Source organism: Sorex fumeus, unplaced genomic scaffold (genome assembly GCF_029834395.1).
Source record: "Sorex fumeus unplaced genomic scaffold, SorFum_2.1 ptg000044l, whole genome shotgun sequence".
NCBI lineage: Eukaryota > Metazoa > Chordata > Mammalia > Eulipotyphla > Soricidae > Sorex > Sorex fumeus.
The window spans coordinates 21,412,290-21,436,847 of record NW_026606101.1 but is presented as its reverse complement, the minus strand read 5'-3'; the positions used below and the strand labels follow the sequence as shown (position 1 = coordinate 21,436,847).

Sequence of the window (24,558 nt, the reverse complement as noted above, 5' to 3'; positions counted from 1 at the left end):
TGCACACATACGTATGCATGCGTGTGGACTCCCACACACATGCCCTCACACATATGTGCCCTCACGCCTGCAGGCGTGTAAACACGCACACTCCCACAGACATATATGCGCACACACGTCTCCAGGCGCATGGACTCTCACACACACTCCCACACACGTGCACACACGGCTGATGAAATCAGAAAACCAAAGCCAGAAGCTGAGGAGCACAGGAAGGGCGAGCCTCTTTTATTATCCCAAAATGCAAAGTATCGAAGGCACTTACAAGGACGAGAAGGGGGGGGATGGGAGGGGCAGCGAGGGGACAGTCATGGGAGGTAAATCAACAGTGCCCACGGGGGTCACAACCTGGCGCCAAGAAAGGGAAGCGCTACAGGGCCAGGCGTGGACTCCGCCGGGGTGGCTAGTTCTAAGCAGTCAAAATCCATCCTACCGGGGACCAGGGAGTTAGGAGCCCCCCGCGGGAGGGGCAGGGCCATCACGAGTTAGTGGTTCTTTGAGGGCCATGCGGGGCAGGTGCCGCCTCAGGGACCCTGCTGGAAGAGGTCGCGGTACATCTCGATGAGCCGGGCCGCCTCACGCTGGCCCGAGAGCAGAGCACCATGGGTGGTGGAGTAGTACTGGCGGTGGGTGGCCTCCCCGGAGAACAGCACCTGCATGGGCTGGGGGGGCGACAGGGGCCAGGGAGTGAGGGGACGGGGAGCAGGAGCGACCTTCAGGCCGCCTGTCTGCCCCAGAGACCCCCCGCCCCTATGCCCAGCCAGGCCTGTCCCTGACTTCCTGGCCTCCCTGCCGTCTTCCTAGAAGCTTCCCAGGGGCCTCCCTGCTCCTCTCATGAACTCGGGCCGGTGGTTCCGAGATTCCAAGACCGAACCTCCCAAAGTCTTGGTTTTCTCCTCAGCCAAGGCACGTTTACCACCTGCTTCTCAGGAGAATGAGGAGGAAAACCGGGGAGGAAAGCACTCAGAACCTGGAAAAACACCAGCGCTCAGAGCTCAAGTCAGGGGAGTCATTTAACAAACCTGGATGGGGCCCCTAGTAGGGTCCAGGGACTGTTCTGGGCAGCTGGAAGATAAAAGGTGACCAGGCGGCTGCTTTGAGGTGCCTCCATGCTGGTGGGGAAGCCAGACACGAAACCCAGTTACCAAATGGTGCCAGACAGGACGGGATGGGGGTTGGAACAAGGTGCCGAGTGCCCAGAAAACAGGCCTGAGGTCAGAGGTTTTGGGGTGCACCAAGATGTCCCCTTCCCCGACAGGGCCTGAGGGCTGCTTCCGGGGAAAATGCTAAATCAATAGGCAAAGGGTGTTTGGGGAAGAAGGAGAGGGGAGGGGGTGGGACGGTCCCCAAGCCCTGCTGGGGGAAAGGGAGACTCGGTGGCTGTTGCCAGGGTAGAGGAAGCCGGCTGTCCAGGCGGGCCCCAGCCTTGAGGAAGCACTGGCCTTCTGAAGTGGGAGCGGGCTTTCTCCTAGTGCCCTCAAACCCAGGGCTCCAGCAGAGGCCCTGTGGGATGCAGCTGTGATGTCAGCACCTAGGGGTGGGCTGGGAGAGTTTCTAACAACCACCCCCCCAGCCCAATTGAGCAACTGTGCCCAGACCATCCACTCTGACTCTGAGGCTTCAACCCACTGACAAGGGGCCCATAGAAGAGGTTAAGCTGGAGCGTGGACGGCAGCACAGGGGAGCAGCTGCTCCTACACCCATTCTCCTCTTTCCCCTGGGTAACAAAGACCTGACTTAACTAGGTTCCTTGCCACCCAGAAAAATTCAGAGATCCCAGGTTCTCAGCCGCTGGGGTGGCCATATGACTAAGTTCTGGCCAATTAGCTTCCAATACATGGCTGCTCTGTATCTCATCAAGGACAGGCCTGCCCACCCCCCAGGCATCCCCAATCCTCCAACCTTTTTTTTTTCCCTTAGGGGTAGTAGTGCCAGGAATTGAACCCAGGTCTCATGCAAGCAAGGCAGGCCTTCTATCATGAAGACACATCCCTGGCCCATCCTAAAACAAATCCTCCTCTTTGGCTGGTCTGCCTATCCCCACTCCTCCTTGTATCCTAAAGGATGTAGATGTGAGGGTAGGAGCCCCTGCAACCCTCCTGGACCACAGGGGCACTGAAAAGAGGAGTAAAGTGCAATGATGCTGGGCCCTGATACCCTTTGCGAGATATCCTTTGTGCTCTGAATTTCCTTTTTTGTGAAAGAAGTAAATTTCTACCTCATCTAGGCAGATAAGTCTGTTTCAAAAAGCTTTTTGTTCTGTTCACTGGAACTGAGGCAGGGGATAAGAGAGGCTTGATTTTCAGGAGGGAGGCTATGGAAGCAATGAGGGCCTTCTTCCTCTTCTGCACCCGGCTGGGGCAGACACAAGGCATGCTGGTTCACTGGATTGTTCCTCCGCTGCATCAAAAACCTTCTCTAAATACAATTTCACTGGGGTTTTAATAGATTTCATCTATGTCTACACTTTATCATGCCCCTTCTTATCTGTATCAGAACTCAGATAAACAGTGAGTTCTGGGCTGCAAAAGAGAATCTGGTGTTTGCACCTGTCTTAAAGTCTTGGTCCGGTTATCTGACAAACACCCACTCGCGTGCTGTCTCTGTGTCCACTCGGTGAGAGAAAATCAAGACACACATCAGGGAAATGAACCTAGATAATCATTTCTCTCGGATTTATTGTTTTTCTCTCCAAGCTCACGTCTTGATACAACCTGGGGAAAGCCACTCGTCTCCATGTTGCTTCCTCAGTGGGTACTGGAAGGGACACGCTTACCTTGAATCCGTGCTGCCAATCACCAGCTACAACATGGAAATGTTCTAGAACTACAACTTCTAATTTGGCAGCCGGGGTGACACATGCTACTGAACTTGAAATGTGGCTGGTGCTTCTCTTTCCTTGAAATGAGGCGTGGCTCACGGCTACCTTCCTGAACAATAAAGCATCTAATGGCTGTTTTTATAACCTCAAGACATCTCAGCTGGATGCTCTCTTTCCTTCTAGCTGTTATATTGTTCATTTTTGGGGGTTTTCTCATTCATTGCAGTTGCACCTTGGCACCTCCCTCCCAGCCCCCGCCCCCAAAAAATGAATGCTATTATCCCCCCCCTCATCACCCTGGACCACAATGAGGAAACACCCACCCCGCCCCCGGCACAGGGCACCCCGCCCCCACTCACCGCAGTCTTGGAGCTCTCCGTGTACGGGAGGGGCTTGGCCAGCCTCTCCACGTCGGCCCCACTGGAGCCCACCTGCGTGTATGAGTAAGAGCCCCGGAAGTAGGGGTTGCTGCCCCAGGCCGAGCGCAGGATTCGACGAGGTTTTGGAATGTTGGGGTTCCCTGTTAGGGAGTCAAAAGAAGGGGAAGAAGAATAAGGAATGGCTATGCACAAAAGGGCCCCTCCGAATCTCTCCTATTCTGGGGCCAAGGTGATCACAGATAGGCATGGAGGATGTGGGGGGACAGAGAGGAAGTTGGGGTTCAAACAGTGACACCAACAACACTTCCTTGTCACCCCCTGTCAACATCCCTCATGTTTCCAGACCTTCACCCTCTGATCTAGAAAATACTGCAGAGTGAGCCCCATTTTCCCTTTCTACTTCTGGGGTGCCTCTGGGGATCTTCCAGGACAGGACATGGAAGATGGTCTTTGTTTTTGTTTTTTTGCTTTTTGGGTCACACCCGGCAATGCACAGGGGTTACTCCTGGCTCTGCACTCAGGAGTTACTCCTGGCAGTGCTCAGGAGACCATATGGGATGCTGGGAATCGAACCCGGGTCGGCCGCATGCAAGGCAAACGCTCTACCTGCTGTGCTATCTCTCCAGCCCCAGGACATGGAAGATGTTCAACCAAAAAAATCCAATAGTCAGGGGCCAGGGAGATAGTACAGTGGGCACAGCACTGGCCTTGCATGCGGCTGACCCAGGTTTGATCCCTGAGCCCCGCCAGGAGTGACTCCCAACCACAGAGCCAGGTATGGCCCCAACCCTCGTCCCCACTAAAGAAAGACTCCAACAGAGGTGGAGGAGACCAATACCCAGTGACCTCACTAATGCTCCATGAGCAGAGAAACAGAACAAGGGTATGGAAGGTATCAGACGATGCCAAACCCTCAGCCCTGCACTTCAGAACTGACATAAAAGGGGGCAGTGGGTGCGGGGGGGAGGGAGGGGGCTGACTGGAGGGGACACTGCAGACTGGTCAAGGGCCTGGGGTACTTTGCTGGCAGAGAGATAATGTGACTGTGTGCATCAAAACCATGAGCATTAACAGTATTGTAAATGCATGACCTAAACTGTAACTAAAACCATATATTTTTAATTCTGAGTTTGCCAGCCAGGTCACATGCCAAGCCACTTCCTGAATGGGGGGGGGGGGGGTGGTCCGAGACACCCTGTGGCTCCCAGCTTGCACTGCACCCCCACTCCCCACCACATCCCATTCCCAGGTGCAGCCCTGAAGGACCCCAGTGGGAACCCTCACATTAAACTGCTAGCCGGATTTATGGAGGTTCGCCAGTGGGGTCCCAAAACCTCCTGAGTACCACTGGGGAGGATTTCCCCCACCCCAAATAAATAGATATGAGTTTGCAGTGTGGGATGGTGGGAGGGGAGGATGCTAGCACTCATGCGGTGGGTGTTGAAACATGGTAGGCCTGAACCTCTATTATTAACAGCTTTGTAGATCACGGAGCCTGCATAAAAATTTGGAAAAAAGGGTAAATACATAAAATAGAGACTGGAGCAATACAGCAGAGATAGGACACTTACTTTACACACGGGGGACCCAGGTTTGATCCCCGGCACCCCATATGATCCCCTGGGCCTGCCGGGTGGGATCCCTGAGCACAGATCTAGGAGTAAGCCCTGAGTACCACGGGGTATGGCCCCAAACCAAATCAAACTACATATATTTGTGTGTGTGTGTGTGTGTGTGTGTGTGTGTAGAATTCAGCAGAAAAAAAGACAAAGCGTGTCTTTGAACAAGACACCGGCAGTCAGAATTGGGCAGTCCAGGGTGCGGTAGTGATCACAGAGATTTTCATGATCCTGGGGTTGGAGTCACAGGACAGCGGGGAGGGCGCTTGCTTGCCTTGTACACAGCAAGTTGGATCCCCGGCATCCCACCTGGGTACCCCAGAGCTCTGAGCGCGGAGCCAGGAGCGGCGCCCTGAGCCTCGCGGGGGTAGTGGGATGCAGCCCAGACAAACACACGCCGGGGCGGGTGGGGAGCATGCGGGGCTGGGGGCGTGGTCGCCTGCCCCCGTCCCCCCCTCCACCACGGCCGGCCGCGCACCCGTGAACTGGCGCAGCATCTCGGTGCAGATCTCGGCCACCGCCTCGTCGTCGCAGCGCTCCATGACCAGCGCCTCCTCGCCGCAGATCCAGCCGCTGAGCACGTGGCCGTAGCGCTCGGGCGGGTAGAGCACGTCGAAGCCGCAGATCTTGCGGTACCAGAGCTCGGGCGGGTAGGTGAGCGTGCGGCTCTCGGCCTCGTCCTCCCACACGAACTGCAGGCTGTTGCACTCGGGGCCCCAGAAGGGCTCCTCGAACTCCAGGAAGATCTTGTCCGTGGTGCCGATGCCCAGGCGGTGGATGGCCGCCACCTTCTCGGCGGGCAGCCCCGGGCGGAAGAAGCTCGCGTGCTGCCGCTTGAGCACGCCCAGGGACACGGTCACGATCACGTGGTCGGCGGGGATGACCTCGCAGTCCTCGCACTCGACCACCACGGGCCACGGCGCGTCCTCCTGGTCGTCGTCGTTGTTGTCGTTGTTGCTGTCGCGGCCCCGCCTGGGAAGCGCCCCGTGGCCACCGTCTCCACCGCCACCACCACTGTGGCCGCCGCCACCTCCGGGGCCGTCCTCCCCCGGGGCATCGTGATTGTGGTCGCCCCGGGGCTCGATCTCGGGGCCGCGGGGCCGGGCCGAGGCCTGGTCCCAGTGCACGCAGCGCACCGGCTTGCCCAGCTGGATGACGTGCGCTGGGAGGCCCTCGGCCAGCAGCTCCACCACCCGCATGAAGCCCGATGGGATGACGTGGTGCGCGCCCGGGATCTCCGTCCACTCCCCAAAGGCGCTCAGGGACACCTCGTCCATGCTGTGCGAGCTGCTCTCACAGCTCTCCACCTGTCGGGGAGCCAGAGAGGGGCCAGGTCACCGCAAGGGACCTCAGGGCGCCGCTGCCCACCACCCACCCAGCTTAGAATGCCCCAGAACTGGGTCTCTCCCATTGGTGCCTGCATCCATCTCCACCCTCCAACCCCCCACCCCAATACACACACACACACACACACACACACACACACACACACACACACACACACACTCCCCTGCTGGCAGCTCCCACAGGCCACAGCTACCTTCAGGTACTGCTGGATCATGGCGAGCTTCAGGCGCTTGGTGGCCTCTGGCTCGTCGGGGTCATCCCGGATGCGATTTCGCACCTTCTCCCGGGTGAACACCCCCACGCTGTTCTGACTTTCTGCATTGACTGGTTTTCCATGCTGGAAGAACTCCTGGGTCAAGTTATAGACCTGCCAAAGAAACGTCCAGAATAGGCTGGAACATTCCCACCTCTGTCTCTCTCTCTCTCCTGAAATCACCACCTCCCAGGTGTCCCCCACAGGGTGTCTTGAGCCCCAAACCCTGCTCCCTGGGTGCAGAAATTCAATGCTGCACTAAAGGGCCAAGTCCGGGTACAGGGCTGGCCAAAGCCCAGGGCAACTGTGATAGGGGATCCCGCAGGCTCTGGGCTGGGACCTTGCTTAGAATGCAGTGACAAGGGGCCAGCAAGATAACAGGCACTTGTCTTGCACTCAGCTAAACCTAGTTTGATCCTGAACATCTCCTGATTCCTGAGCACAGAGCCAGCAGTAAGCTCTGAGCACCATCAGGTGTGGCCCAAACACCCCCCCAAAACAAATTTTTTTCTTTATGGGTCACACCCAGCGATGCACAGAGGCACTCCTGGCTCTGCACTCAGGAATTACCCCTGGCGGTGCTCAGGGGACCATATGGGATTCTGGGAATTGTCGGCCGCATGCAAAGCAAACACCCTACCCACTGTGCTCTTGCTCCAGCCCCTAAATTAATTTTTTAATAAAAGAACTAAGAGAAGTTTTGGGGGACCTACACCACACAGTCCTATATGAAGCTGTGCCCTCAGGCACTCTGTGGGGCTGAGCTGACCACCCGCTGGAGAGCCCGGGTTTACACACATTTCTCTTTTCCACAAACCAAGCATGCAGCCTCTCCTGCCCACACATGCCAGCCTCACTCTCTCTGAGAAGGACAGTCTGGCATAGCAGCCTGACCAGTGCTTGGGGGTGAGGGAAGGAGCAGAAGGGGCCCAGACCTTGCTAGGCCCTGCTCAAATTCATACCAGGCCCCCTACTTCCTGCAGGTCTCAGACTCAGGAAATGAAGGCGGCCTCGTTGGGGGGGTGCAGCAGGTGGAGGGGAGGGAGCCCCAGAGTGCCAACGGGCTGGAAGGTGTTTTGTTGGCTCTGCTTAGCAAGAACATAAGTTCACATCTCATGAACAGGAAGCAAGGAAAGGGCATCGAGTACCTCTCTCCCACCCCACACTAAGTACAATGCAGGTCTCCCCCGGGGGAAGTATGCTAAACTCTGGGATTTCCAAAGGGCAACATCTCAGCCCAATATTCACTCAACAGACCCTGATTACCAGGGCAAACCAGTCCTGAGCCCCTGCACTTTCAATTTGGACCATCTCTACGTGATATGCTGTCACTGCAGAGAGCCCCAGGGTTGTACGATACACCTAGAAAACTTTGGTCGGTCAAGAGAGGGACAGGGGTACAGGAGAGAGAGAGGGAAAGTATTTCAAGCAGAAAGAACTGTGCACTGATGATGCGGAAGGGCCCGAGGAACATGCATGACACGCAGAGACCCCGACTTCCATCCCCCACACCACCTGGTCCCCCGAGCACCACCAGGATGGCCCTACTGGGCCCCAAGACTGCTGAACCTGCACAGCACTAAATGCCAAATGCCATCAGGAATGACCTCAGGGTCACCTACACACTGCTTGGGAGATCCCTCCCCACTTCCCACCCGAGAAAAATGAAGACGTGGAAGAGGCAGAGAGAATGTGATTTGTACTCAAAGTGGCTCAGCCTCGCTGGAGTGGGCAGCACGGAGTGAAGAGACGGTGAGGGATGGCTCCAGCAATGCAGGCAGGGCCACGGGACAAAGGACTCAGAGTCATGCCAGGACACTGGCCTCAATCCCAGGCTTGGGCATGACTGCAAGGTTGTGAGAAGACCACATATCCACTCTCCCTCCCGGGGCTCTGGCAGATACTGGGTCCTCGGCCAAATCGCTGTGCCTGGGGCCACTTGCTCACAGGCGCTCCTTCTTCCAGTGTGTTTGCATTTGATGGGCATGAGCACGCTATCTGCCTGAAAGCCAGCCCTGAGTTTGCCACAGTGGGAAGGCAAGACGGGAGCTCTGCCGTCTCCCACTCTCCATTCCAGGGAAAGCCCTTGGCATGAGAGAACTGTGAACCCCCTAAACATGTTTCTGGGATGTAGACTCTCTTTTTTGGGAAGGGAGAGGGGACTGGATCACAGCCAGTAGTGCTGACGACTTACTCCTGGCACCATGCTCAGGAATCACTCCTGGCAGAGCTTGGGGGAACCATAGGGGATGCCAGGGCTCGAACCCAGGTCTGCAGCCTGCAAAGAAAGCACCCTACCCACTGTACTTTCTGGTCTGGTATAGTCTCTAAGAAGAAAAGGCTTCATTTTCCTCCTTAGAGTCACAAGTTGCAGGGTGTCCACTTAGCCTTTCCTGAAGCCTCCAGCAAATTCCTTACCTAGTGCCGCTGCCAAGGAGACCGACTTTGAACTCACCGCATGCACCCTCCTCCCTGAGTTTTGCTCCTTGGGTGAGAAGCGACATGGTAGCTGAGCTTTCATTTGTGTTGACCAGCGGCCAAGTGCCCGGCTGAGGAGTAACAACTTGAGTCTATTTACATGAATCATCTACCCCCGTGAGCCTCTGTGCCAGCTTTAATTGAACATGTGTTTGTCCCGTGGGTTCCGTCTCCTGTCCTGAGGGAAAGCACACCCTCTTAGGGAAGAAGAAAGGGAAAGGACCCAGGAAAGAGGAACCAATCTGTGATGGTGACAATACCCCAAATCTCATGAGGTACCTTTCTCATTTAAGCCTCTTACAATGTATAAAGCAGGTAAGACTTCCTGGCATTCACTGTATGTCCATTTGACAGAGGAGGAAAACAAGGCTCAGAAAGACTTCCTAGCCAGCTAAGATTTAGAGCAAATTAATTGTTGAACCATACTGCTTTGATTAAATACTGCTGCACAGACTGATGTTTTGATTAACAAAGATAACACAGGTGAATGAGTAGCCCTTCAGAGTCAATGCCTTGACACGGAAGATGCATATTGATTACAAAGACGGGACTATCTGGCCGATTAAGAGCACACCTCTTTAGAACAGCCACACAAGAACATCTATCTCTTGTACTTCTGGCTAACACCTCCTCCCTCTGACCACCCGGATTAATATTAACATCACCACCCAGATTAATAACCTACCTGATCCCTCCTATTTTCCATGACTCATAGCCAGGATTTGCAGAGACCAAACCCAGGAGCAGACATTGATAATGATCTACTTTTAAGGGCATTTAGAAGAGCAAGTCAGTCATGGACCCTAACAGTCATTCTTCTTGAGGTATCTGGGCTTGAGGCACTTGAAATAACCAAAGGGCAGGACCAGGAAGGTATCCTTTGGAGAATGAGTACTAGCTCATATCTGCTCATGGAAAATCTAATCTTCTGGGATGTGAGAGAGAAGCACATGGAATGTGTACACAGCCTATTTTGCGGTGCATGCACAGAATGGGTCTCCCTTCTGCTGAGCAGGGATGGAGCTCAAGCCAGGGCTTCTTTCTCCTTCCCCAAACCCAAAGCAAAGAAACCCATATGACACGCTCATTGGCCCATGCGCTGAGCCAGAGTGAAGGGTTTCTAAGTGAAAAGCTAGCAGAAGACAGTGCCGACATGTTATCTTGCTTGTTCAGTGTGGTTCACACCACTGAAAGGCATTCAAAACAATATTGGGCCTTTTGGAAACCTGAATAAAACAAGGATGTATGCCAGTGCCCTCGCTCTCTGACACTAAACTGCTGATACTAGCCAAGTCAACAAGGCTAGAACAAGAACTACAGAGCCAGAGCTCTAACATCTAATAAGGAAGTCACTGGAAACCTGGGGTGAGGGAAATGAACTCACTGTGCTCCTCCATTTCACACACTACACTTTAAATGCTCAAGACCCATGATAGTGCATGGCTAAGCACTATCCTATGGGATTTACAAGGCTCTAGCTTCTCCATCATTGTGAAAAGTTCTATTGGACAATGCTGGTCTAAGGATTAGGAAAGGAAAATTAAAATCTCCATTTTTTATAAATGTGACATATACTCCCACACTCCAAAATGTTATAATTTATTCATAATTAAAATGAATAAATACATCATTAGAATGAAATCATTTAGCAAAGCCGCTCAAACCAGTGTATGAATGCCTGTTATGGCTCTATCTACTAGGAATAACTTAAAAGTAAACCTTTTCCAAAAACCATCTATGGAACCAGAGCAATAGCACAGCAGGTAGGGTACTTGCTATGCATGTGGCTGACCTGGGTTTAATCCCCGGCACCCCATATGATCCCCAAGCCCCTCCAGGAGTGATCCCTGAGCGAAGAGCCAAGAGTAAACCTGAGCACCTTCAGATATGGCCCAAAAGCAAAAAACAAACAAACAAACAAAAAGTGTGGTGGGGGAGACCCCACTGGAAAGATAAGTACAGCAGATAGAGCCTTGCATGCGGCCAACATCGATTCAATCTTTCAGCGATCCCTATGATCTGAAGCAGGTATAAGCCCTGAGCCCTGCCAATTCTGGCCCCAAAACAAACAAGCAAAACTTACTATCTATAAGAATATCCAAAAGTAAAGACAAGATTGTGTACTGGACAAACATGAGTGTACTGCACACCATAAACCTACTACTTCACTAATCTGCAGTCTCTCCTCTAACTGCCCTGTTTTTCCTAAATGCTGGGCCCAGGAAGTATACAAAGACATGACCAGGCTCCTAGAAAACCCAGAAGACCTCTCAATACACCCATTCCTCTAACATGCCAGGGCTCTCCTTATCCCTGCCTCCCACCCCCTCCACACATACATACACCCCAGGTACAGCTGCCCGCTGACACCTCACCTCGTTGTATAAATCGCTGAATTCCTCAACCACATCCTTGGGGATCCGGTGGCCGCGGTTGGTAAGGTAACAGGCCACGCCATTCTTGGAGTAAAGGCTGATGCGGCCCACGCTGCGTTCCCCATCCGTTGTCTCTTCCAAGAGCCCACTGGCTTCTGCTAGATGATAGATGGGATTCCCATGGGACCCATGGATCCAGGTGGCTCCCAGCTCAAAGGTGGCGTGTCCTAAGGGTGACAACCACAGGCCCTTAGAGAAGCAAGGACTTCAGAGAGGACCAAGCCTGCCGCCTCTTCCTTCTACTCCCACCCAACTGGGCAGGAAGGCGGGTAGGAGCCCTCCCTCCGGCAACCAGTGAAAGGGGCTGGAGGCAGTTGCCAGTATGAAATCCAAGTAGTCCTTTGAAACAGTGATTTACAGGCAAATCACATATTGGCTTGTTCTGATCACCAAACTAGAGTTCTCCTACAGAGCTGGTTTTCAGCCTAGCTGAAAACTTTCAGATCCTAAAAGTCTTAGAGTTGAAAGCGTGAAAAGGTGTCTCTTTTTTTGTTTGTTTGTTGTTTAGTTTTGGGCCACACCTGCAGTGCTGAGAGAACATGTGGTTCAGAGGATCAGAGATTAAACCCAGTCCTCCTGCCTGTAAGACCTGTGCTCCAGCCATTGAGCTCTCTTTGTCCAAAGGTGTCTCTTACTAGGGGAATGAGGTGACTTTTTAGGAAATACCAGAGAATTAAGGCTGGATCAGGGCCAGGGGAATCAATTGTATGATTAGAATTTCCGGTCTGAATTCCCTAACCTATAGGGAGGGGAGGGAAGTCAGAAGTTGAGGTCTGTTATCAGTCTACAGTGGCCAATGAGTTCATGTGCCTTGCCTAAGTAATGAGATTCCACAAAAACCCAAGAGAGGATATTCTTTTCTTGTTTTATGTTTTGGGGGCCACACGTAGTGGTGCTCAGGACTTACTTTTTCTTATCTCAGTGCTCAGGGATCACTCCTAGAGGGTTCAGGGACCCATATGGAGTGCCAGTGATTGAACCCAGGTCGGCCACATGCAAGGCAAGTGCCTTACCCACTATAGTATCTCTCTAGTTTCCCATGAGGAGGGATTTCAACTGGACCAGCTCCGATGCTCCTGACCCCTGTTCACTGTACCACACTTCCAGGTAGATCTCTGGACTGAGAACGCCCAGGTCTTTTTGGAATAGGGCGGGTGGATTCCCCTCCCTTCCAGCTCAGCCTGGTAACCTCCACACAGACAGCTGTGTGACAGCTCCTCATCAAAATTCACATTACTCACAGTTACATTTCTTATCACTTGGTGAAGACAGACAGAGAAGGGAAAGAGCAATTCCCAGTCTAATTCCTCAGAGTCCCAGAGGGGCTAATTACAAAGATTCACACTCAGCACGACAGGAGTACAACTAACGCAATGGGGAGATGCATAAAAACCCACCAAGTTCGATAAGCAAAAAACAATAACATAGAAGGCTCAAGCAGCACCAAGCAGCTCAGTAAATCCTCAGACAATGACTTTAGTGACACCAGGGTGAGGATGCTTAATGAGCTCAAAGAAATAATGGCACAGGTAGCCAGCAAAGTGCAAGAAAGTGTGAGTGCTGAAATGAGAATTCGACAAGCAGAAATGAAGAGTATGAAAGGTGACATAAAAAATGCAATAGACGCTCTGAGAAGCAGATTAACAGTAGCTGAGGAAAAGGTCAATGAGTTCCAACATTAGATGAAGGAAATCAGTAGAAAACAAGGGAAGGTATAAAATAGCCTGAAAAGAAATTAACAGCATATCCCAAAATTATCAGGTGAATTCAAGAGGAACAATAGAGGAATCATTGGACTCTCTGAAGAACAAGAAGCAAATTTGGTGAAGAAACAATAGTTTAAAGACATCACAGATTGGTGTTGGAACACTGAATGTAATAAATCATGAAAAACTTTATAAAAATAAATAATAAATAAAAGAAATCATGGATAAGAACTTCCCAGTACTGAGAAATATAGGCACTGAGATCCAAGAGCCCCCTGAAAATAGACTCAAATCAGAAGATTTAAGGACACTTTTGACTTGAAATGACAAAATCCAAAGGTAGAGACAAAGCAGCAAGATCAAAAAAGGAACTTGTATCCAAAGTAAGGCCCATACATTCAGAAGAGATCTATGGAATGAGACTGTATGTGCCAGAAGAGAATGGAGGGATATAGTACAAATATTTAATGAAATGAACATGTCACCAACAATTCTCTATCCAGTTATATTATCACTGAGATTTGAAGAAATGAAGAGAGCTTCAAGGACAGGCAACAGCTCAGGGAATTCATAGCCTTGAAATCTGTCTCGCAAGAAGGATTAAAGGAGATTCTTTAGAAGACAAGATGAACTCTTTAGCGCTTTACCCTGAGTGTGACATTCATTCATGGCACTTACAATTGCCCTCTAATAGATTAAGTTTTTTTCACTCCTATCCTGATTTTATGTAGCACTGTAGCACTGTCGTCCCGTTATTCATCGATTTTGCCCCAGCAGGCACCAGTAATGTCTTCATTGTGAGATTTGTTGTTACTGTTTTTGGCATATCGAATATGCCACGGGGAGTTTTCCAGGCTCTGCCGTGCAGGCGGGATACTCTTGGTAGCTTGCCAAGCTCTTCGAGAGTGGCAGAGGAACTGAACCCGGGTTGGCCGCGTGCAAGGCAAACGCCTTACCTGCTGTGTTATCGCTCCAGCCCAGGGATTTTATATATTCACAATAATGAATTAACATCTTATTGATATTGAATATTATTAAATATCATATACATATAGTCAGGTGTTTTTTTACACATCCCCAGAAATATTTACTACAGTCCTTTACTTGTTAATAAGACATTTTAGCTGTATCTATAACATAATATTTTCTAACATTAAGCCAATGTTCCCTTTCTTTGGAAAAAAAAAAACTTTTATATTTCTATTGGCTGTTTCAAATTCTCCCCTTAAATTTTACTTAACTCTCTTCACTCTTACTAAACATTCCATTTGTAGGATTTATCTATCTCATGTAAATCTTAAAATGTATTAAAGGTAAAGGTAAAGGTAAGGTAAAGGCCCTCCCATTGATCATCGATTTGCTCGAGCAGGCCCAGTAACGTCTCCATTGGAGACTTTGTTGTTACTGTGTTTGGCATATTGAATACGTCACGGGGAGCTTGCCAGGCTCTGCCGTGTGGGCGAGATACTCTTGGTAGCTTGCCGGGCTCTCCGAGAGGGGCAGAGGAATCGAACTCAGGTCAGCCATGTTGGCTGCATGCAAGGCAAACGCCCTACCGCTGTGCTATTAGCACAGAATTATTCATAGTACTAATTTTTAATATATATACTTGTAAAAAAAAACAGCTTTTGAAAAAAAGCTATTATCAATTTATCATCGACCTACAATTTTGTGGAATTCCAGTAGTATAGCTCTATTCACCTATGTGTGTTGATGTCACAATTTGAGAGAGAGAGAGAGAGGGAGAGAAAGAGAGAGAAAGAGCGATCACAAATATATTAAAAAAATGAAACATACTAAGGAAGCAACAAATGGTCAAAGTTATCAGAACTGAAGATTTGTCTGTAGAACTATGCTTACAAAAAGGTCAGGGTGGGAGGGGTCCTTGGGATATTGGTGGAAGGAAATGGGCTTTCTGGTGGTGGGTGTGGTGTTCAAATGATGTGTCCATGTAAATGATGTGTCCGTGTGTCCTATGAGTAACTGAGCCAGAGCAATAGTATAGCAGGTAGGGAGTTGGCCTTGCACGTGGTCAACCCAGATTTGATCCCTAGCATCCCATATGGACCCTGAGCACCACCAAGACTGATTACTGGGTTCAGAGCCAGTAGTAAGCCCTAAGCACTGCTGGGTGTGATGCCCAGAACTTATTCCTGAAAAAAGATGATAATAATAATTTAAAAAATGCCCCTGCTAAAAAGAAAAAAGTATATATTTTTTTTTTGGTAAATCTTATAAATGTCAGTACCTATAAAAATGGTTCGATAGAGCCTCACAAGCTACTGTGGCATACTTGATATGTCAAAAACAGTAACAATGAATGGTCCTCATTCCCCTGACCCTGAAGGAGCCCCCAATATGTCATCAGGCTACACTTGCACGTGACAGGGATGAATGGAGATGTTACTGGGCCCGCTAGAGCGAATTAAAGAACAACAGGGTGATAGTGATAGTGATAAAAATGGTTTAAAATAAAAAGAGAGAGAGAGAGAGAGAAAGGGCTTCAAAAGTTAAGGGGCTGGTTAATGGGTGAAGATCTGCAGAACAGTGTGCCTAGAGAGGCCCAGAAACTCTGAGCCTTTCCATCTTCTGCCCTCCACTCTTTTCCATCTGTCTGCTGATGTGGGGCCTTTCATAGCCTCTGGGCTAAATGGTGATGTCATGAGGAAAACTTCCTGGGTTCTGGAAGCTGTTACAGTCACTCAAACCCTGAGGATGGTGGCCTGGGAATCTCTGACTTGGAGCCACTCTGAGGATCGAACCAGAGGCTAAGTTGGCCTTGCCCCGGCACCTACATTCTGCATAGGGAGTTGTGGACACCCCCAACATGTAGCCCGTGGCCATAGGTGGCATCTGAAGAGGAAGGGTGGTCTGGAAAGATGAGGTCATTTGCCTATGGATCTGGACACTGCACAGTAAAACGTGGCAGAACTGAGCTGAATTCACCCTTGGGTATTGTGTGTGAGTGTGTGCCTGTAAAAGAGTGTGTGAATGTTTGAAAATCTGCGAGTGTATGAGTATATGTGTGTGACTGTGGGTGTGTGAGAGAAAATATATGAGTGTGTGTGAATGTGCCATCTGTGAATGTATGACTATGTGTTAGTCTGTATATGTGATTTTCTGTGTGTGTAAGTGTATGATTGTGTGAATGTTTATTTGTGAGTGTATGACTGTGTGTTAGAATGTGAGTATCTAGGAGTATAGGAGTGTAGGTGTGTGTAAGAGTGTATGAATGTGTGTGTTTGAATATGTGTGTCATGAGACACACATATGAGTAATATGTTGTCATATGTGTGTGCCAGTGTGTCCTAACAGATAGCATGACCCTCTGCCCTCCAGAACTGGCCATTCCATATTTTTTGTGTATTTTCTTTCTGGGGTTGCTTCTCATTCGATCCACAGTCTTACACACATGTCTGTGCCAACACATAGCAGAACTCAACCCTCTTATACCACAGTCAGTGCAACAGAATATCCCTGGAATGTGTAGATCTCTTGTCTAGGAAAAGTTAGCGCACAGGGGACATGGAAGGCAGGAAGTGCAGAGCCCTGCCTGCAGAGGCAGTTACTATTCTTTCTCCTTGAGATCCTCACTTAGTGCTCCCCAGAGTGTCTTGCCCTATCTCAGCTCTCAACAGGAAGAGCAGAAGGGGGCCAGCATGCTGGAGAGGGACCTGGACCCCGTCCCCAGAGCACAGCGGGCTGCTCTTTAGTTCTCTACCAGAGAGTGATTTCCAGGCAGGGAACATCTCCCAACCCCACCTTCTCTGCCAAAGTGGGAATCAGGTGAGCAGCTAGAGGTCAGCAGCAGGGGGCAGCCCAGCTCAGCCCAAGGGGATGGCAGGAGCGGGCACCCCTCACAAGGCAATCCCCCATATGGGCTGTTCCCTGCCCTCTCCCACATACCTCCAGCCCTCTGCCTCCTTGCTACACCCAAACATGGCAGCTGCCACCTCCATGTCTCCCCCCACACCCCATGTCCTGAGACCTCCTCCCCCTGGCCCTGGCCACCCCCTCCCCCCACTCTGACCACTGAGACTCACAGCTATGATTATCTGTTGCATCGATACAGATCCGGCTGCATCGGGGCTTTCACCAGCATGTCTGCGCACACACACACACAGACACACACACACACACACACACACACACACACACACACACACACACACACATGCCCAGAGAGGTGCTCTCCTCTCTTCGCAGCTTCTGCCTGATCCTCCTCACGTTCATCATCCCAGGGATGCTGCTCCCCCACCTTTCCATGAACTCCCAAACTCCCACCCTCGCGGAGGCCCTGCCAAGCTCCCATCCCGCAGGAAGGCAGCCCTCCAGCCTCCTGCCTTCCTCACTTCCCCGCAAGGCCCAGCTTAGCGGCCAGCTGCCACAGACACAGCAGAGAATTGTTCATCCTCCATCTCCTCCGTCTCCATCCAATAACAAGTGTCAATTCAATACTCTAGAACCACATCTGGAGCCCCCCTGTCAGTAGGGCGCCCAACAGTGTCCGGCTTGTAGGGACACTGAGGCCAGAGGCTCTCCCAGCTGTCCCAGGTCAATGAGCACCTGGACTCTGCTTTCAGCCTCACTGCCCAGACCATCTCCTCTGTGTCCGCATATACCTGGGAGAGAAGGACGCAATCACATCCCTTCCAAGCAGTGTTCTCTGTGACCCAGACTCACCAGAGGACAGAAGGTCCTCGCATGGGGCCAGAGTGATAGTACAGTGGGTAAGGCATTTGCATTGCCTGTGGCCAATCCAGGTTCAATCCCTGGCATCCCATATGGTCCCTGAGCCCTGCCAGAGGAGAAAGAGGGGGAGGAAGAGGAGGAAGGAGAGGAAGAGAAGGAGGAGGAGGGAGAGGTGAAGGAAGAAGAGGAAGATAAGAAGGAGGAGAAGGAAGAGAAAGAGGAGAAGGAGGAAGAAGAGGAGAAAGAGGAGGAAGAGAAAGAGAAAGAGGAGGAGGAGGAGGAGAAGGAAGAGGAGGAGGAGGAGGAGGAGGAGGAATAGGAATAGGAGGAGGAAGAGAAAGAAGAGGAAGAGAAAGGAGGAGGAGGAGGCCCCTGTGAGTCTGTGGAGTCTGGGTCTGATCACCTTGAACCCTGGACCAGCAGCCCCACCCATCCCAAGAAATGCGTGCGGCTTCTCCATGTCCCAGTAGAAGGATTATGTGACTCTGGAGGGACAGAGCACCCCAGAGCTCTGCAGGCCAGAGTCTGTGCTCACACTGGCTTCCTGTCCCTGCGTCAGGGTCTTACCCCTGAGGTGCTCGCCTCCAGCTGCATTCCAGGCAATCCTGCCTGAGGTCTCTAACCGGCCCTTCTCCAGAGCACTCCCTGCTCTCCACCCTGGACAGAATCTCTTTCCGGGTCATCTTTCAAATTCCCATCAACTAACAGGGCCCCCAAGTCCCCTTCTGCCACCACTGCCCTGAGCTCCTGCCTCTCCAGGGGAGGTTCTTTGACATGATACTCAAATTCACACTCCAAGCTGAATGGCCAGGGGCGGGAGAGATAGTACAGCAGGTGGGGTGTTTGCCTTGCCTGCTGCTGACCCAGGTCCAATCCCTGACATCCTATATAGTCCTCGAACATCACCAGGAGTGATCCCTGAGCACGGAATCAGGAGTAAACCCTGAGTACAGCTGGGTGTGGTCCAAAATCCAGAATCAAAACAAAAACTGAATGGGCTTATACTCATGTTTTGCAAGCAGGAGGCCGGGGCTCCATCCTTGGCACTGCCTGGAGTGACCCATGAGTACGGAGCTGGGAGGAGCCCCTGAGCACCATCAGGTGCGGTCCCCAAGCCCCCACAGCAATCAAATTCATGGCTGATAGAAGCCTGCAAAATTCCCTTTCTCGTAAAATAGAAATCGCCATGTGCTGGAGCGACAGTACAGCAGGTAGGATGCTTGCCTTGTATGCAGCCAACCCAGGTTCGATCCCCAGCATCCCCTATGGTCCCCCAAGCCTGTCATGAGTGATTCCTGAGTGCAGAGCCAGAAGTGGGCCCTGAGCACTGCTGGGTGTGACCCCAAATCTTTTTTTAAGAAAAAAAAACAAAGAAAAAGAAAAGAAACTGCCGTAAGAATTTGGCACAGGGTCGGGCCTGGAGCAATAATACAGTGGGTAGGGAATTCCCAGCATCCCATATAGTCCCCCGAGCACCACCAGGAGCAATTCCTGAGTGTAAAGCCAGGAGTAACCCCTGCATCGCCAGGTGTGACCCAAAAAGCCAAAGGAAAAAAAAAAAGAATTTGGTACAGGGTAACCTCCCTCATAAGCCTGGTGAGGCCTCATTCATGGTCCCAAAATAGAGGTAAGAGCCCAGCTACCCCTTTGGCGGGCTGCAGAGGAACAAAGGAAGTTTCTGGAAAACATCCAGATTGCATGATGAAACACCTTAGGGAAGGAACTAAAATAGGGAGATGCTGGCATGACCAAGAGCCCCCGGGGTGAGGGTGGAGGGACAAGAAGTAGTCTGGGGGGGGGGCAGAGCAGGTAGGGTGCTTGCCTTGCACACAGCCAACCTGGGTTGGGTCACTAGCGTCTCACATGGCCCAGGAGTGATTCCTGAGTGTAGAGTGAGGAGTAAGCCCTGAGCATCCAGATGCAACCCCGAGTCCAGCAAGCAAACAAAGAGGCACTCACCAAGTTTCACGCTCTGCACCCGGCCTCCGATGCGGCTGGAAGCCTCAAGCACGGTGACATCAGTGAAGCCCTGCTCCAAAAGTGCTTTGGCTGCAGCCAGGCCAGCCAAGCCAGCGCCGATCACCACCACGCGCGGCTGTCCCCTTCTCCGGAGGCCACGACTGAGAGGGTCATCCGCACTGTCGCCACTGGATTCACAACTTTGCATACCGTCCGTGCTCACCTCCTAAGAACCTGCGGAGAGAAGGGTGGGCGTCAGGGCAAGGGCTCAGCCTGCCCGGGGTGCTGGCTGAAATCTCTACACTCTGGGAGGACCACAATCCCCTCCACACAGCCTCCACCCCACCACCACCACCACCACACACACCCCTCAATGACCTAGACAGGAGATGTCATGGCCAGAGGCTGTGTAAGGAGGAGAAGGACAGAGAAGAGAGAAAGGGACAAGGGACAATGGACTGTGCCCCCCACCGGCAATGCCAAGAGGGGAGCAATGAGCCCCTTGTAATGTTCACAGCCCATCCCAAACCTCCAGGTTACTCACTGCCCACAGCTGAGACAGGGACAGCCAGGGAGAGAATGACAAAGAGGGCAGAGGTCAGGAGAAACTGACCCAGGACCCGCTGACCCAGCTCCACCCAGCACAGCAGTGACTCCCGGATGACCACGTACACACACTCATATACCCACACATACTCTCTCTCTCTCTCTCTCTCTCTCTCTCTCACACACACACACACACACACTCACTCACACACACATGCACTCACACATTCACACTCACACACAAATTCACACACTCACACACTCACTCGCACTCACTCTCACACACACTCTCACACTTACACACTCACCCCCACACCCTCACAGACATTCTCACACACAATACACACTCATTCTCACATACACAAGCTCATTCTCACACATGCTCACTCCCACTCACACACATTCACACTCACTGACATGCACACACACAAATACACACTCATTCTCACATACTCATTCCCTCACACTCACATTCCCATACACACTCCTTCTACACTCATTCACAGACACACACACACACACACACACACACACATATTGACTTGCACACACCAGGAGGCTTACCCTAATCCTAGAATGCTCTCACCAAATCCAGGGAGCAAACACCCTGGGATATGTTAACTGATCCCGGGAGTCTCACATGACCCCTCAGGAGAACACACAGAACCCAGAATACTCCCAGCAACGCTGAAATGCTCATACCGAGATGAGCTCATCCCCCAAGATGCTTGCCTTGACCCCAGAATCCTTTCACAAATCCCAGGATGCTCACCTAGACCTCAAAATGCTCCCACAGACCCCCAGACTGCTCGCGAGCAGGATCTTCACAAGCATCCCAGGAACACCCACACAGACCCCCCAGAGCACTTACAGAAAACCCAGGATACTCCCCCGGGCCCCACGATGCTCCTCACAGCAACCTCACAAAGTCAGCAGGAGCCTCGGGGTGCCCAGAGAGGGGTGCACATGCAACGCCAGCCCCGCTCACCCTCCTGCAGCGCTTCCCTTCCTTCTCTGGCCCCTTCCCTTCTTCGCATCCTCACTGAGGTGGCAATTTGGTGGGAGGATGGAGTCCCACCCTCCTCCCAGGAAGTGCCACGGGGCTGGTACCAGAGGCGCCTCTGCTATTTCCGGTCGTCCCTGGTTGTTTTCCCTGGCCACCCAGCCCCTTGGTCACCGCAAGGCAGCGGACCAGGAGGACCTGTGGCACCAGAGGCCAGACATCAAATTGACAGTTACACCAAGCCAGCTTGCTCAGACGCCAGGCCGGGTGACAGCTAGAAGGTCTGAATGCAGCCCCTCCCCATGGGAGGGAGAGGCAACCCCCACATTCCCAGAGTGACCCCCAAGGTTTTAAGGTATCAGGGGGCTTCCTCAGATACAGGTTCTGTCCCCGTTCCTCCCCTGGCCCAGGCTGCCTTTACGGAGGCCTCTGGCAGCCTGCGGACTCCGGCTGTATCCAGGAAGGAACCAGAGGGAACAAATGTGGGTGGAAGGTGATGGATCCGCGCACAGGCAGGAGACAAGTAAACACTGGCCCCTGAGCCTCAGAAGAAACCAGGCCTGCTCCCCGAAAGGGACGTGCCAAAGGATGATCCTGGCAGCTTTACCCCAAAACAGTCCAAGGCCCCTCCATCGGAAAAGGGATGAACCCGCGTGCGCTGGGGAACATGTTCAGACAGAGGCACAGTCTTCGGCAACCATCAGAAAGAACACAAATCTGCTCCACAAGCACTGGGCAGAGGAGGCTGGAGTTGAGAGCTCACAGTGAAACCCACCCACGGTCAGGCCCACCGCCACGCAGACACAGCTCCTGCAGTGGGAAAGGGGTGTGCTAGGCTAGAACAAAAACTGGGAAGGGGAGGCCGGAGTGATAGCACAGTGGGTGGGGCGTTTGCCTTGCACATGGCTGACCTGGGTTCAATCCCCAGCATCCCATATGGTCCCCCAAGCACCACCAGGAGTAACCCCTGCGTGCATGAGCCAGGAGTAACCCCTGAGCATCACTGGGTGTGACCCAAAAAAAGAGTAAAAAAAAAAAAACGGGAAGGGGGCTGGGCAGGGTATTGCAGGGATTAGCAGGGAACGTTCTGGGCTGAAGAAACATGTGTGTTGACCCAAATGTTGGCTATATTAGGGGACAGATAACAAGTCACTGAGTTGGACATTTGGGATTTGGGCCAGTCACTGTAAGTTTGTGTGTTCATGGTTCATGAATGTGTGTCCACAGGTTTGCATATGTGTCCCACATGTATGAATATATTAGTGTGTTCATTTACAACTGTGCATATGCATCTGTGTGTGCACGCATACAGATTTGTGGTGTGTACATGCGCATGAATGTACTTGTGTGTGCATTCATGAATATGCACGTGTGCATGTATATAGGTCTGCATGTGAGCACATGTACATGAATGCATCTGTGTGTTCATGAATGTGCATGTATGTGCATGTATACAGGTTTATAGTGTGTGCATGTATGTGTGTGTGTGTATATGTGTGTGTGTGTGTGTGTGTGTACCTCACTAACAATTCAAAAATTCATTCCTGGATCCCTATAGAAGAATTAATGCTGCCTCCTGAACAGGCCTCTGACATCTTCTTTATCACAGATGAACAAGGGGTCTTTTCCCTTTTTTTGTTGGTTTTTTGTTTGGGGCCATTCCTGGCCATATTCAGGAGTTACTCCTGGCTCTGCACTCAGGAACCATTCCTGGTGAGCCTCAGGGACCATAAGAGGTACCTGAGATTGAAGCTGAGTTAGGTGCTTGCTACCAACTACACTATCTCCCCGGCCCTGGGGTCTTTTTCTAAAGATGCTTCAGTTCTAAACTGGAAAGAGAGAGAAAGCAACATGGGAAACAGCCTCGGCCTCAGCTCCTGTGGTGCGTGCCCCCCTTCCACTCTCTCTAGCTGCCAGCTGGGGGCATGGAGAGGAACCTCCCCCCACTCCTGCCTCTGAGCCCCCAGACCCAGGCAGCAGGAGAGGGCAAGGCCAGTATCCCCTGCCCTGTCTTCCCGCTGCTCCTCCTCCCCTCGTCCTTCCCAAGGGACCCCACCCTGCGGGCACCTAGAGAAGGGATGAGCAGAGAGGCCTTGGACTGGGGTTAGGAGTGGTCACCAGCTCAGCCAGCTCCCTCTCTGCCCTCCCCCTCCCCTACTTTCTTTCTTCCTGGGAATTAGAGTGAGAAGTGAGGGTGTGGTTGCCTGTATGGGGGGGAGCGGGGCAGCGGCAGGGAGGAGAGGTCCTGGGCAGAGCCACAGGAGCTTGCGGGAGCTTGCGTCAGTTTGTAAACACACCTGGTGTGGGCGGATGCCACCACTGCCCAGCACCCAGCCAGGCCACGTGGCGCTGCTGCCGGCCACACCCCACCCCCAGTGCCCAGAAAGGGGGGAGCTGCCGAGGGGGTGCCAGGCCTGCACTCCTAGCCCCTGTCCAAGGCCCCCATCTCCACCCAACAAAGCTCACAGCTTTTAAAAGGCGGGTGACAAGGTTTCCGGGTCCTATGCAGGGGTTCTCTTAACCTTACCGGTGGAGTTCACCTCTGGAAAAAGTTCCTGCATGGCTCTGATAAAGAGGGGGTGAAAGCTGCTTCCACTTGGGGTCTCAGCACAGATCTCTCCAGGCTCCCTCAGGAGCCAGGGCCAGGGCCAGTGAGCTTGTGCAGGAGGATTTTATTTTTTTCTTTCTGGGTCACACCGGCTTTGCACAGGGGTTACTCCTGGCTCATACACTCAGGAATTACCCCTGGTGGTGCTCGGGGGACCATATGGGATGCTGGGAATTGAACCCGGGTCAGCCATGTGCAAGGTAAATGCCCTACCTGCTGTGCTATCACTCCAGCCCCCCAGGAGGTGGACTCCTGCATGTGACCCTAGTTCCAATCCCTGGCACCACAGCTGGTTCCACTAGCACAGCCCTGAGCAGTCAGGGATGGCTCCTGAGTATCACAGGGTGGGGCCTAAAACATCCAAAAAGAGGGGTGGGAGGGATAGTACAGCAGCTAGGGTGCTGGCTGGGTTTGAACCCCGACACCCCTTATGGTTCTCTGAGCACCGCCATGAGTGATTTCTAAGTGCAGGGACAAAAGTAGTCCCTGAGCACTGCCAGCTGTGGCTTAAAAAAAAAAAATCCCCCAAAGAGAACATTGTTCAGTGCTGTGTAGTATAGGGAGACATGGGTGCTGACGTTACTGTCTTGGCAAACTCATGAGAAAGCTGGCCATCAGGTGCATGTGCCAAGCCCGCTTCAACCCCTGACACCACTTAGGGTCCCTCTAGCAAGGTCAGGGGTCACTCCTGAGCCCAGAACACAGAACAGG

General features: G+C 52.1%; 1 protein-coding gene and 1 non-coding gene across 3 annotated transcripts in view; both read right to left on the bottom strand.

The window, feature by feature from the left end:
- Positions 1 to 206: 206 nt before the first annotated feature.
- The window catches only part of SMOX (spermine oxidase), a 53,617-nt gene continuing 29,265 nt past the window's right edge, over positions 207 to 24,558 (bottom strand). Inside the window, exons 2-8 of one of the 2 annotated variants that reach the window (XM_056121210.1) lie at positions 19,691 to 19,924; positions 11,274 to 11,500; positions 6,361 to 6,534; positions 5,299 to 6,127; positions 3,181 to 3,341; positions 1,023 to 1,112; positions 207 to 662 (exon numbers count right to left, since the gene is read on the bottom strand). In XM_056121210.1, the coding sequence (XP_055977185.1) occupies positions 525 to 662; positions 1,023 to 1,112; positions 3,181 to 3,341; positions 5,299 to 6,127; positions 6,361 to 6,534; positions 11,274 to 11,500; positions 19,691 to 19,898 (1,827 nt within the window). In that variant the 5' untranslated portion in view covers positions 19,899 to 19,924 and the 3' untranslated portion in view covers positions 207 to 524. The remainder of the gene's footprint in view (positions 663 to 1,022; positions 1,113 to 3,180; positions 3,342 to 5,298; positions 6,128 to 6,360; positions 6,535 to 11,273; positions 11,501 to 19,690; positions 19,925 to 24,558) is intronic. The other variant, XM_056121209.1, reaches the window with a different exon arrangement.
- On the bottom strand, positions 2,473 to 2,599 carry LOC130030892 (small nucleolar RNA SNORA40). Its single transcript, XR_008793553.1, has one exon. It is a non-coding gene; the product is annotated as a small nucleolar RNA SNORA40 (small nucleolar RNA).